Source organism: Brachycentrus maculatus, unplaced genomic scaffold (assembly GCF_059751285.1).
Source record: "Brachycentrus maculatus isolate JH-2025_06_01 unplaced genomic scaffold, ASM5975128v1 h1tg000113l, whole genome shotgun sequence".
In the NCBI taxonomy this organism is placed as follows: Eukaryota; Metazoa; Arthropoda; class Insecta; order Trichoptera; family Brachycentridae; genus Brachycentrus; species Brachycentrus maculatus.
In genome coordinates, this window is record NW_028280866.1 from 351,879 (window position 1) to 366,657 (window position 14,779).

General features: G+C 32.6%; 1 protein-coding gene across 1 annotated transcript in view; it reads right to left on the minus strand.

Annotated features, from left to right (window-relative positions):
* Positions 1-12,958, minus strand: part of LOC148310004 (low density lipoprotein receptor adapter protein 1-like) — a 28,205-nt gene extending 15,247 nt beyond the window's left edge. The window contains exon 1 of the mRNA XM_088259163.1: positions 12,687-12,958. Within this exon, the coding sequence (XP_088115289.1) occupies positions 12,687-12,732 (46 nt within the window). The 5' untranslated portion in view covers positions 12,733-12,958. The remainder of the gene's footprint in view (positions 1-12,686) is intronic.
* Between the last annotated feature and the right edge of the window lie 1,821 nt (positions 12,959-14,779).

Genomic DNA, 14,779 nt, shown 5'->3' on the forward strand with positions numbered 1-14,779 from the left:
CAAGATAACACTGCGTTTATATGATGCAGTGCCCTATGCACCATCGGGTGCGAATAAGGGTTAAAAAATTATAAATATAATAATTTATACTCAATATTACCCATGAATGGTACCTGAAGCGGAGGGCTGATCACCTTTCCTTCATGTGTTAACAACGATAAAGTTAACGCTGTGTTTATATGATGCAGTACCCTATGCACCATCGGGTGCGGCTGAGGGTTTGAAGAAGATGAAGAAGACACGTGCTACTAATGAGCATGCTTATAGGCATGCTTACAACGAGCATGCTCTGGGTAAAAAAAAAACAGAGTGAGAAAAGAGCGAAGCTGCAACTACTTGCTCTGGAGGTGGGGGAAAGGAACAACCCTGATTGTGAGGGTGGAGCTGAGCAGACCATAAGGCACATAGTGCAGGACTGCCGACTCAGAGGATTTTGTGGTGACTTTTGGGATGTCTAGGAGGCGGTGCGCGGTGGACTGACTGACTGAAATGTCACTTTATCAAATATTAGACCCTATGTCGCTAAAATTTGTAAATGCCGACAAGTTCAGGTGTCACATCAAATAATTTTCGCCGCAAATAGTTTCATTGGAGTATTTTAGTTTTTTTTTAATTAATGTAATTTTTAACAAGTCTAAAGTAAAATAATCCAGGATTCGGATCCCACATACTAATATAAGAGTTTCTGCTTAATAAAAAGCTTCTTTACATCTCACCAATAGATGTCTCTAGTGAAGTTCTAGTGATTCATGAACAAGGATTCTAAATTGGTTCATATATATAGAACTTCCAAGAATTTGAGTAGTGTGGTTGTCAATAATGGGTAGAATTGGTGAATGTTACACGTGTGTAAAGTGATCACTTAAACCAGCCTATGACGGTCGTAAGCCCCGTAAATGCCCAGACTTCCATATTCTTCTTCATCTTTGATGAGATGTCAAAAAATAATATGAAAATAACTCCTGTAATTGGAGATAATCCAGATTTTGTGAACAAGTATTTGGACACACTCAAAATGTTGTAAATGTAATTTTTAACATGTCTAAAATAAAATAATCAGTTTCATTTTTTTATAAATGTCTTTTATCTTTATATGTTTTTCGAATCTTTAGTTTTGGTGTATCGCGATTTTTCCTTATGATCAAAAGTACTCCCTGACTTCAAAAAGTTTCAGAACTACTGACCTTAAGGACAATCTATGTACCTAGCTACTAGCTACCTACCTATAAATAAGTCTCCAATTTTAGGTGCAACACATTATCCTACTGAATAATTTTAAACACGAGGTCGCGAATTCAGTTCCCAACTAGTGCAGCTTTAAATCAGCGTTTCGCATTATATGCCATTAAAACAACTAATCGTTGGTGCGGTTATTGAAAGTTGCGAAAATGGTAATTTGATCGATATTTGAGATTTTTTCATATTACAAACTATCGTTAAATTATCAGTTGCCTTCGTGAACCCGTTATTATATTTTATATGTTTATAGCTTGTACCAGTTTGGAGTGATTTTAATATCAAACAATATTGCATAACTTTCATTACCCAGAGCGATAATAATATGCCACCAGCAATTTTGAAAGGTGAAAAAATTCGCGCAGAGTGTAACGGGAATAATTTCGTTGCAATTTTCCAATTGATTACAACTTGCAGTTTCGATCTTTCTCGGCTGGAATATTTCCAAGGTCGTTTTGTCGTATGTAATTAATAAGTATCGATGTTTATATATATAATTAATTTATCCCCACTGAGTTTTGACTGGCAAATACGTGTTATTAAAATATTAGTATTAAAATATGAAACCAACGTTAACACTTTCTGATTTTATTTCCAAAAGTTAAGGTCGAACAATCAAAATGAAATATAAAAAATTCCTGTCTATAATTAACCTAGTAACAAAAAGTCCAAATAAAAAACAGTTTTGACCGATCCTCACAGCCGTATACTACCCTCATACTAATGATAAAACCATATTTTTCTAGTAAATTACCAAATTATATTTTGTATTTTAAAAACATTGTTAACTTTGTGGTATGGTAATATTATACAACACTGTCTTTATCATTCATCGTTCATTTTATGTAATAACACTTTTAATATAAAAAATATTAAAAAAAAAAAAACACTACTTCATGACTACCGGTTTCAAACAGACCGCATCATTCGACCATGTCATATTTGAGTGCGTGTCGCAATAAATTTATTTTACTATACTTAATTATTAAAATAAATATTGTAAAATGTGCCCTATAACAGTGCTATTCATAAGCGGATAATGAAAGTAGGCAGATATGAAATATATCGCATCATTCAGCCATGTCAGCCATTCAAATACTTTTTGTTGTTGTGACATCTCATCAAAGATGATGAAGAATATGGAAGTCTGGGCATTTACGGGGCTAACGATCGTCATAGGCTGGTTTAAGTGATCACTTTACACACGTGTAACATTCACCAATTCCACCCATTATTGACCAACATACTACTCAAATTCTTGGAAATTCTATATTTATATATATGAACCAATTTTTAAACATTGTTCTTGAATCACTAGAATGTCACTAGAGACATCTATTGGTGAGATGAAAATAAGCTTTTTATTGAACTCTTTTTTCAGCATGTGATGTCCGAATCCGAATCGTATTTGGACACATTCAAAATGTTGTATTCAAATACTTGTTCACAAATCTAAATTATCTCCAATTATAGGAGTATTTTTCATCTTTTTTTATTAACATCTCATCAAAGACGAAGAAGAATATGGATGTCTGGTCGTAAGCCCCTTAAATGCCCAGATTTTCGTATTCTTCTTCATCTTTGATGAGATGTCAATTAAATAATATCAATTTTCTTACTTATAAAATTTTTAAAATGTACCCTTGGCACGAAAAAATTCAGTGAGGGCATATTATTGTCATTTGTTAATTGTTATTATTATATAATGAAATAAATGAAAAGGTACTTAAATTTATTTAACCCTTAGGGTCATAAAAACACGAAAAGAAGATGCGTTTAAGAAAACGGTTGTTTGATTTGATAATTATAATAGTATTTTGACTACTCGAGTAAAATAAGCTGATGCAACATAAAGATAGACGCCATAATATTATATTAGGGCTGACGCAATATCAGTCCCAGTAAGAGAACCACATGTTGTTCGGCACCACTTTTTGTCTCACCAAACGGGTGTCTGCTACAGCAGCCTTCTAAACATCCATATTATATTTTATTTATGTACGCTCATTAGAGCGTACATAAATAAAATATGATATATATATCATTATAATATGATAAAATATATCATTAGATACCAGGTTAAAACGATCATCACTGACCTTTCTTTTAGAAAAAAAAACTGTAAAATTGGTATTTTAATACTACTACTACTCTACGATTATTTTATTAATTAATATAATATTTGGTAGACTGCGTTTATATGTTTTTTTTTCAAATAAACTAATGTAACTTATCCAAGTGACTCTAAAATCTAGACACCGCTTATCATGGCCCTATTTAGGCTTCAACTTTATATATTTAAAGCCTTTATCTACTCGTGAGTGGGTTTACTTTTTATGTTTAAACTTACTATAATTTCATGTAATTTATCAGTGAAAATTGTAGACAATTATATATGAAGAATAAAAGAACGCGGAAAGCATTTAAAAATGTTTTAATTATTGTTGTTTTATATTAAGGTTCGATTCCCAGAGAGGTCAAAATAAATATGAGTGAATTTTCACCGCAATATCGATTTTATGGCTGATCACCTACCTTTTGTGTAATCAAATCACCAAGAAAACATGCAGTACTCTATGCACCATTGGGTATTTGATAGTGGATAAGTGATAAAAAATAAGGATATCAGATTAGTGGCGGATAAAAATATAAGTAACTTTAACTAACTAACCATGACGTCGCTTACCCGCAGAGGTCAGCACAGAGAATAGAACGCAACATCAATCTGTCTTTACAAACAATCTTCGCCTCTTCCACATCTATGCATCTCCTCGTACATGCCCGCCGAATATTCCTACTCCTGATCTGACCATTTTCAAGTATTCATGCCAAGTTTTCTTCGATCTATCTGTGCTCCTATTTCTAACTGCATTAGCTTCTTAAATTTATTTTACCTTTCTTTCCACACTCATTCGTTCCGCATGCCCTAACCGTATCAACACACCATTCTTAATATTATCGATAATGCTGATCTCAGCCTTGCATTATTCCCTAATATCACTATTCGAACATCTATCATACATGATTTAGGCGCACGAGATCTTATTTTGACTGCATTCAGTCTACTTCATTCTAATTTTGCCAAATTCCATGCTTCTCTTTCATATTTGGGTTGGAACCAGAACTCCGTTGTGTATTGCCAGCTCAGCGTTCACTGGCAGGGTTTTATTTGCAGTGTATTTATTTTATCAATAATGCTTATTATCGTTTAAATTTAAGAAATAAGTGAATTATATTTAAATACGCATGTGTTGCACAATAATCCTTTCAACTGCACTTACTGCATATATAAGCAAATTTCACCGCGCACAGTGCAATTTACCTCGGATAATTTTGTATTGAAATAATAATTGGATAATGCATGTAATTCTTCAGTATCCAAGGATAAGTGACTATGAGAAGACACGAATTATGCTCGTTCGTGTCAAAATTCATATCAGACGAATTGATATACAACAATCTCAACTGCAGTTCTTGCGTCAAGGTTTCAATTTCATATTTTACATGTGTGTATGTGGATATAAAGATTTCTTGCTGAAATACATAATATTTTCATTTTATTTATTCGTAAATGGAATGTGAGGACAGTTTACTGAAATCAAATACAGGTTTTTTTTACTTATAATTGGAAGTTTTTCAAACCAAATTGGACATATTTCAATCACTTTTTTTCTTTGCAATCAAAGTCTTTTATTCCTAAGACTTGCTAGTGCTTTTATTCCTAAGACTAGTAAGACTTGCTAGTCTTAGGAATAAAAGCACTTGCGTTAGTCGGCAAACCTGCGCGGCGCGCTGACATAGTCATTGCGCGCGATGTGTACTCAAGATTTCAGACAAGATTTACAATAGTACTTTGAATCATGAGTGGTACTTGGAATATATTTTTTTAAATTCTTTTTATTTTATAAAATACGGTATGAAGTCCAATTTGTTTTGTAAAACATCGAATTAAATTTATTAAACGTCCAATTTGAACTAAAAAACGTATTGTAAAATATTCTCAAAGCAATTTTCTAAATGTGCGTATTGTATTGTAAAAAAAGGAACAGTAATATTATTTTTTGACATCTCATCAAAGATGAAGAAGAATATGGAAGTCTGGGCATTTACGGGGCTGACGACCGTCATAGGCTGGTTTAAGTGATCACTTTACACACGTGTAACATTCGCCAATTCTACCCATTATTGACAACCACACTACTCAAATTCTTGGAAGTGCTATATATATGAACCAATTTAGAAACCTTGTTCTTGAATCACTAGAACTTCACTAGAGACATCTATTGGTGAGATGTAAAGAAGCTTTTTTATTAAGCAGAAACTCTTATATTAGTATGTGAGATCCGAATCCTGGATTATATTCACACACATGAGAAACGCCAGAAAATACCATTTTCATTTTTATTATTAAGCTTATAATTTGACCAGATAATTTATTTACAACATTTTGAGTGTGTCCAAATACTGGGTAGAATTGGTGAATGTTACACGTGTGTAAAGTGATCACTTAAACCAGCCTATGACGGTCGTCAGCCCCGTAAATGCCCAGACTTCCATATTCTTCTTCATCTTTGATGAGATGTCAAAAAATAATATGAAAATAACTCCTGTAATTGGAGATTATCCAGATTTTGTGAACAAGTATTTGGACACACTCAAAATGTTGTAAGGAACAGTAATCATTCATTGTAAGAAGGGTCCTCGTAAAAATGTATTTGTTCTCAGAATATCGACAAATTATTGGAATAATATTTTATATCGTTATAATAATGTACGAATACATTAATATCTACAAAATTCACAAAGGAGAAAGTGGAACACGAATTATTCTTGCAAAAAATAAAATAAAAAAATCAGATTCAACCAAAATTCATGCGATGTAAATGAATTAATCAATATTAAATCTGATGATGATGATAAGATATTGTATCATTTGATTATATCGGAGGATGATCTATTAATTGACTATAAGCAATCACGATATGCGAATATTAAAGAATTACATATCAGATATAAAAATTACAGTCAACCTTGATTTATTAATTTTTTATAGAGATTCGCTAATCTATCCGAACTCCTATATGCGAATCCATACTCAAAATCCTCGAAGGCACGAGTTCTATTCAATTTTTAATTTTCTTCTTCTAACCTATATCTGCACCCAATGGTGCATAGTTGATCATAGGTGATCGTTACTTACATGAAGGTATGGTGATCACTCCTGCGCTTCAGGGACCAGTCCAGAGTAATAATAAATAACATTTACATTCAGTAAAAAAAAACGAAAAAAAAATGCGTCAACTCGTCGTCAGTCAGTCACTCTGCCAATCAATTTTTACGATTTTCAGCAAAGGCATCGCATACAAGTTTGACGTTTTCAGAGAGTAAACCGATATTTTTAATGTAATATTGATCAGGAATCGAGAATTCGAGAAATTTGATAAAGTTGAAAATTTCATTAAACGAAATGGGCTGTCTCTATATTGAATTTAAGCATACGAGATAAAGAAAAATAAAGGTTACTTACTAGTCGAGAGTATGATACAGAGGGTAAGGATGGTCCTCATATTCTTTTGTATGAACTTTTCGTTTCAATATAAAATTTTACGACATTTGTATACAATAAATACGCGTTAAAGAGTCGCTCTATTTAGTTGGCAGCATATAATAAGACAACAACTGTAAATACAGTTTCTTTCACATTTATTTGATTTTACCAATGAGTCATCATCGGGATTACCACTCTAATGATGTCTTTGTATACAAATAAAAGGGTCTCTGCGAAATAAAAGCTTTCTCAATCTATTCATAGATGGCTGATGTGAACTAGATCACGGAACGTAATGAGAAAGATCATACATCAATGCATTCCAAAATTTGATTGATGCGTTTGTCAATCATGGGTAGATTGGTGAATGTTACATGTATGTAAAGTGAACACTCCAGCTAGTTTGAGTGCATCCAAATCTTTGTTTGCAAATACTACTCAACTCAACTATAAATGGTGCCGAGAACTCGCATGTGAAAGAAGGTGCCAATAGCTTTAGAAATTTGAGTAGTGTGGTTGTCGATCATGGGTAAAATGGTGAATGTTATACTTAAATGTACAAAGTGATCACTTAAACCAGTGACATAACAAACTGTGAAAACTATGACAAGTCTCAAGTCTCGTAAATACCCAGACCTTCATATATCTCCTTCATCTTTGTTGACATGTCAAAAATGAAAGATAAATATAGTGTGTGTGAACAAAAATACCAGTTTTTAGCACTTATATTATACGATAGTGTGACCTTAATTTTTTGCTAAAATGATTATTTATTTTGACTAAATAAAGGTCGTGTCCTTGTCCCCTGAGGACCTCTGGTCGCCTTGAGCTCCTCACAGAGATAATACTCCTATTCATGTGGCCGATATGTAAACACGGAATACATCCCCGTCACTAAATTGCTACGGAGAGATAAAAAGTAGTCGTATTTGTACTTGGAATATCGTACTGACCAAAGTTTGCAGTCAATTTTTTTTTTAATGTTTAAAAAAACGCGTGTTATTATAAATGTTTTAATCACTGAAGTATTTAAAAATAGGAGATATAAATCATATGTAATCAAATTTAAAAAATTGATTAATTGATTCGGCAGTCAGTTTGTGGCAATCCTATTAATTTTAAATTTAAGTTTTACATGGTTAATACCACTATTTTTTTTAAATCGGTTGTCTATGCACCTTATACAGTGTTTGAAAAGGATGCGGAATGCATCAAAACACGTGTCACAATAGATTTTAAAAAATAGTTTTATTCACCAAGTAAAACTTATATTAAAAATGGACAAATGTAATAGAATAAATTCTGTATTATAAAGTAATATAAATGCAAAGAATTCAACGCAGACATTCTTCGCCTCTTCCACATTCATACATATTCTCATACATATCCGTTGATTATTCCGGCGTCAAGTGTTTGACATACTTGATGATGCCAAGTTTTCCTTGGTCTTCTTCTGCTCATATTTCCAAATACATTCGCCTCATTTTTTAACCGTTCTTTCCTTACCTTTCGTTCTGTATGTATGGACATGGCTCGTATATGTATGGACATCGAGATGGCTCGACACCATCTCTTTCGTTCCACAACCATCTCGACACCACATTATTTGTTTTATCGATAACGCTTATTTCAGCCTTGCACTTTTGTAAATTTTTGAGTGCTCAAAATCTTATTAAAATATAAAAAGTTATTCATTAATTGCTTTGATATTTTGACATAACGTTACATTAGAATACACGCGTGTTTTCACCTGTGACAGAAGAAAACTTTTTTAATAGTTTTTATTTTACCGCAATGGCAGTGCCTTCTGTTGAACGTAAAAGTAACGCACGCAATACTGAACATTGCTCAAGGCGGACAGCGCGTTTCTTGAAAGCTCCCGTGTCTGCATTGCTGGTGATTTTTTCTTCTTCACAAACATTGGGAAATTAAACATACTCGTATAACTAACTAACTAACTAACCATCACGCCGCTTCCCCGCAGAGGTAGGCAGAGAGAATAGAACGCCACACCAGTCTGTCATTGCAAACATTCTTCGCCTCTTCCACGTTCATGCATCTCCTCATACATACCCGCCGATTGTTACGACTCCTAACCTGACCACTTTCAAGTATTTGGCATACCTGATCGTGCCATGTTTTTCTCGGTCTTCCTCTGCTTCTTTTCCCAATTACATTCGCCTCGTAAATTTGTTTTACCGTTCTTTCCTTACTCATTCGTTCTACATGTCCAAACTATCTCAACACACCTTTCTTAATTTTATCGATAATGCTTATCTCAGCTTTGCATTCCTTCCTTATTTCAGTATTCGAACATCTATCATACATCGTTTTGTCGCACATTCTTCTGAGAGATCGCATTTCGACTGCATTCGGTCTACTCTCATCTCTACTCACATACTGGTATCTTTCTTTTTAATTTAACCAGAACGAGCTAGTATTGTAATTTAAAAAATATTTCCAAAGGCGAAGTTTACAATAAGTTTGATATAACTTTCGTTTAAAATTCACATTTTTTTCAATAGCTCTTTTTTTCACGAGTTTTTTGCTTACTAAGAGTTAAAAATAAGGTATTTTTTGTCATTGACTTATTCAAAACGATTTAATAATCATTTACATTAAAATACTGTGATAATATATTATTTTTTTGTTTTTCAATAACTTTGGAAAAAACAATCGATGTGATAAAATAAAACGATTGGTTATCTGCATCGATTTGCAGCCAAAAAATAAGAACTTTACTCTTTTTTATTACATATACTATCATACAGGGGGTCAAAGAGTAAAAAAATATTAATTGAATATTGTAATCAATAATTTCATTAAAAATAATTATCTAAAAGAAACGACACATGTATTTTAATATATTGTAAATAGTATCATATTCAACTATATACAAATATGTATATATAATACATATATCTACCACATATGAAATGTTTTATTATAATTTGGTATAAACTTATGAGGCGAATGTGGTTCGTAATAGAAGGAGACGAAGACCGAGGACTTGGCATGATCAAGTATTTCAAACACTCGTCAGGAGTCGGAATAATCGGCGTGTATGTATGAATGTGGAAGAAGCGAAGATTGTGTGCAAAGACAGATTGGTGTGGCGTTCTATTCTCTCTTCCTACCCCTGCGGGGAAGCGGCGTGATGGTTATTCAGTTAGTTTTATTATTTATAAATTGGTATCAGATTTATGTTTTGTACTTGACACTTGGTGGAACTGTATTTTATATAATAATAACAAGTTTTAACATTTTCCACTTTTATTTTACTCTACTAATAACCGGGTTACGCCGTTACCGACGTCATCAGACTGGGCAAATAAAATAAAGTGGAAAAACTGTATTATTGTTATTACATAAAATTTTGTAAACTGCGGTTAAATGAAGAATAAAAGTATGCTGAAGGTATTTTAAAAATGTTTTAATAAATGTCATTCATTTCAAACCCCTTATCCGCACCCTAATGGTGCATAGGGCACTGCATTAAATAAACGCAGTGTTATCTTGATCGTTAACACGCGAAGGAAAGGTGATCAGCCCTCCGCTTCAGGTACCAGTCCAGGGTAGTATAGAATAAATATTAGATTGAAAAAATCTCTCATATTTATTTGATCCCCCCTGGGAATCGAACCTCCAAAATGGTAGCCGAGCGTGCTGACCATTACACTACGGAGGCTAAATAATTGTAATAGTCAAAATAAATATTGTATCTGATTATTCACTGCAATATTGATTTAATTGATAATAGGGTGATCCCTGAAGCCTCATCAAAATCAAATCATCAAGGAAACATTCAGTACTCTGTGCACCATTTGGGTATTAAATAGTGGATAATAGTTAAAAGGATATAATATTAGTGTGGTATAAAAATATGAGTAACTAACTAACTAACCATCACGCCGCTTCCCCGCAGGGGTAGGCAGAGAGAATAGAACGCCACACCAATCTGCATTTGCAAACAGTCTTCGCCTCTTTCACATTAATGCATCTCCTCATACATACCCGTCGATTATTCCGAATCCTCATCTGACCACCTTCGAGTATTCGAAATACTTGATCATGCCAAGTTTTCCTAGGTTTTCCTCTGGTTATATTGCCAACGACATTCGTATGATAAATTTCTTTTTCTGTTATTTGTTTAGTTATTCGATCCGCGTGCCCAAACCATCTCATCTCACCTTTCTTAATTTAATCGATAAATCTTATCTCTCAGCCTTGCATTGTTTTATATCACCTTATAAAAATAAGTCCTCGTAATTGCCATTATTATAACATGTTTTCATATAAAATTTATATATATGGTTTTCATATACATATATCATTTATTTATTTACATACATGAGTTTTTATTATTTAATTTTCTAAAATAATAATAATAAATCCCTTACCGCACCCCAATAGTGCATAGGGCACTGCTTAATATAAACGCAGTGTTATCTCGATCGATTACACATGAAGGAAAGGTGATCAGCCCTCCACTTCAGGTACCAGTCCAGTGTAATATTGAATAAATAATAGAGTGAAAAAATCACTTATATTTATTAAACACCCCTGGGAATCGAACCCGGGACCTCCAGAACGGTAGGCGAGCATGCTGACCATTACACTACTGAGGCGGAATAATTGTAATAGTTTTATATTAAGTCAAAATAAATATTGTATTTAATTACTAATTTTCCATACATTTTTATTTTAATATCTTTAAATTAATTAGGCTGTTTTCTTCAATAAAGAAACTAGGCTCTTGTGCTTGGGGGATTTTTACTAAATTATTTTATGTAAGCGTAGGATAAAAAAAAACATCTAGTAAACAAAAATATCTAGTTCTAAAATGTTTCTTTTAAGTCTATGTGACGTGTGTCTGAAAATAGGAATCAAGTTGTGGCAGAGTGGGCGGTCAGTAACTCCCAGTCCACATACTAAACATATTATCAACTACAAATAAATAAATAAACATGGAGCAACAGCCCGATTAACAAATATAATAATAAATTGTAATTATAATATGTTTTATTTTATATTTTAAGATATAATAGATAAATATCAGTTAATATACATACATAAATGTATAGAATTAAAATTAGTGAGGTAAACAAAAATAGCATACAAAAGAAAAATAAATTATTAAATCACTCATAAGTATAAGTAATAAACAATGAGTGTAAGTCCCTCTCGAAGCAGAAAAGCTTAATCTCTTTTTTTGGGGAGGAACAGCGTAACTAGTAAGATATCGCTCACTCCTTTCAAGAACGTCATAAATAAAAAAAACTTGATTTTTCAGGAGAACGTTTTTAAAGTTAAAAAATATAATACAAAGTATTAAAAATATATATAAAGCTACTTATTGAACTTTTTACTGTGCAACAGATATTTTTAGGTAAAACCTGAAGGTTTTTTCTCCATTTGAAAAATATTTAGTATGTTAAAAAAAAATTAAACAATACCTTTTCTTCAAAATGCAAAAACACTTTCTGCCCTATAGCGGGTAAATATTATGTTATAAATATGCCGCTTTTGGGATATAGTACATTTTCTGGGCATTCCGAAAACATGCACAGCTAAAAAGTGACGATTTTTGATTTATGACGTTCTTGAAAGGAGTGAGCGATATGTTAAAAGTAGAAATGTCCAACAAACGAATTCATTTATAATTTTTTTTGTAACTATATTAAATAAATAAATAAAAATAATAAAGCTTTTTTACCATTATAAATATTTACAACTAAGCACGTTGCTAACCATAAGATCGTTATGGCTATGTTTCCTTTTATATCTCTCGGTAAATCTTCCAGTTATTCGACGCCTAGTTGCTCCATGTTTCGCGGCAAGAATCCAATTAAAAACGGGTATGAAAGAAAAAGAAAATATAAAATATCTAAAACCCACTTACTTTTATGCTTCGAGTTGTTTTTCCAGATTTTCTTGAGGAGAGACATGGCGCTCTGAATAAGGTCTAGTAAAATTTATATTCTGCCAATATTAATGAAGATTTATTTACATAATTCAATTAAAACACAATTAGTAAATTGTACTGAACAATCCTTTACAAATGGAATAAAAGCTTAGTTTATTATTATTGTTTATCGCGCGAACTCGACTTTTCTTCGCTTGATCTAGTTCTCGCGGTATGCGTGTTGCGGCGTACGATCGTTATGATACACTGAAGTGATATGGCTGGACTTTCAGTGTACTGGACTGACTGTGGGCTGTGACTGCTGACGGATAGTTGTTCTAGTGGAAGCTGGTCTCCCGCGAGGGCGGTGCGGTAGCGCACTAGTTGCAATACAATGCAGTCCCTGCGTCACTCGTAAAGTCTGCATTCTCCAGACACTCTTTGTCCAATAGGAAGCATTAAGTAGCATCTAATCAGTTTTTTTGTAATTAGGTAATTGAGATAGATATTATAACACGTGTCTTTCATTTACTAACCCGCTTTTAATGAAACATGTAAATAATCACGTGTTAATATTGTAAAAATTGGTAAATAATTAATATTTTTATTTTTATTATTTTTTTCAAAAGATAAATATTTGTGTTTTTATTATTTATGTACACAATTATTTCAATTTCATACTATTTCTGTAGGCCTAAGCGGCTTATTATTAGAAATAGGTATCAAATTGTAGTAGAGTGGGTTCGAACCGAGAGTCTCTGAGTTAAGAGTCCACGACACTAACCACAGGACCACAACCCGACACTTTTATGTAGTTTTGTGTATAATGTCAAAATAGATAAAAACAGTAAAAAACGTACGTAAAAAAACACCGATAAGACACATAAGGTGGCTTGGTGGATTGCTGAAATGAAAAAATATGGTAATTATGTTTAAATAAAAAATGGAAAGTATCAAGAACTCACTGGCAGAGCATCGTAAATGCTGATTTCAAGGGACTTATTTATGTACATTTTGCAAATCACCAATGTACAACTTACACAGCTAACTAACTAACTATGAATAGGCAGAAATAATAGAACGTCACACCAATCTATATTTACAAGCAATCTTCGTCTCTTATATAGCTTAATAGTAAGTGGATTGAAAAAGCTCAAAAGAGAGAAGTCCGGTAAAAATAGAAGTGGCCTCTATCCAACAGTAGAGTGATGGCTGACAAAGAAGAGAAAAATATATTTTATTATATCTACGTCAGTTGAAAATCTGACTTCTTCTTCTTCTTCTTTCACTTCTTTTTCTGCTTTAGTTAGGACTGTTGTTCTCGGAACCTATCGGAGTTATCCCTCCATCGTTTGGGTGGTTCTCCAGTACAAAATCACTGTTGGTTTTTCCATATTTGTCTCATTTTTATATTATTCATTAAAATTTTTTATGATAGAAGGGTAATTCTGAAATCGTCTTAAAGAAAATATAATATAATATAATATAATAATAAGGAATATCTCGTTACCGTTTAATAAACGAATATTCACTGCAATATAATGGCAAATATTTTTACTTTATTTAATTTTTTCATATGTTTCAACAGAGACAAGAAAAACATCTATTTACTTCACCCAAATTCTCATTCTCATCAGATGTCAGTTCCAATTGAGTAACGAGAACAGTTATTTTATACTATTATATACCAATTGGTTTATGACAAAAAATGGTTTTAAACCACTTTTGGTAAGTTGAAACGGTTAACAAACACATGCAACGCAAAAAATGTTGGGCTGAAAAGCCGACCAATAAATTGGCCCGAAGTGTCAACTTAGCATAAAGTAGTCGGTTGAATAGAGAATGTTATACAGTGTGTAAAGTGATCACCAAAACCTGCCAATGTCAAGACGCAATCCTTATAGATTCGTTCCTGTTGAGATATTTAATATACATATCTTAATATAATTAGTATTTAAAAAAAACTCAATTCGACTAAATTTAAGGGGGTACTTGCAAACATACATTCAGTAAGCGACCGGCTGCGCGAGGAGCCAGACGTATTTCCGCGCACAATATTTTTTATCGTATACATTGGAATTTGATTTATT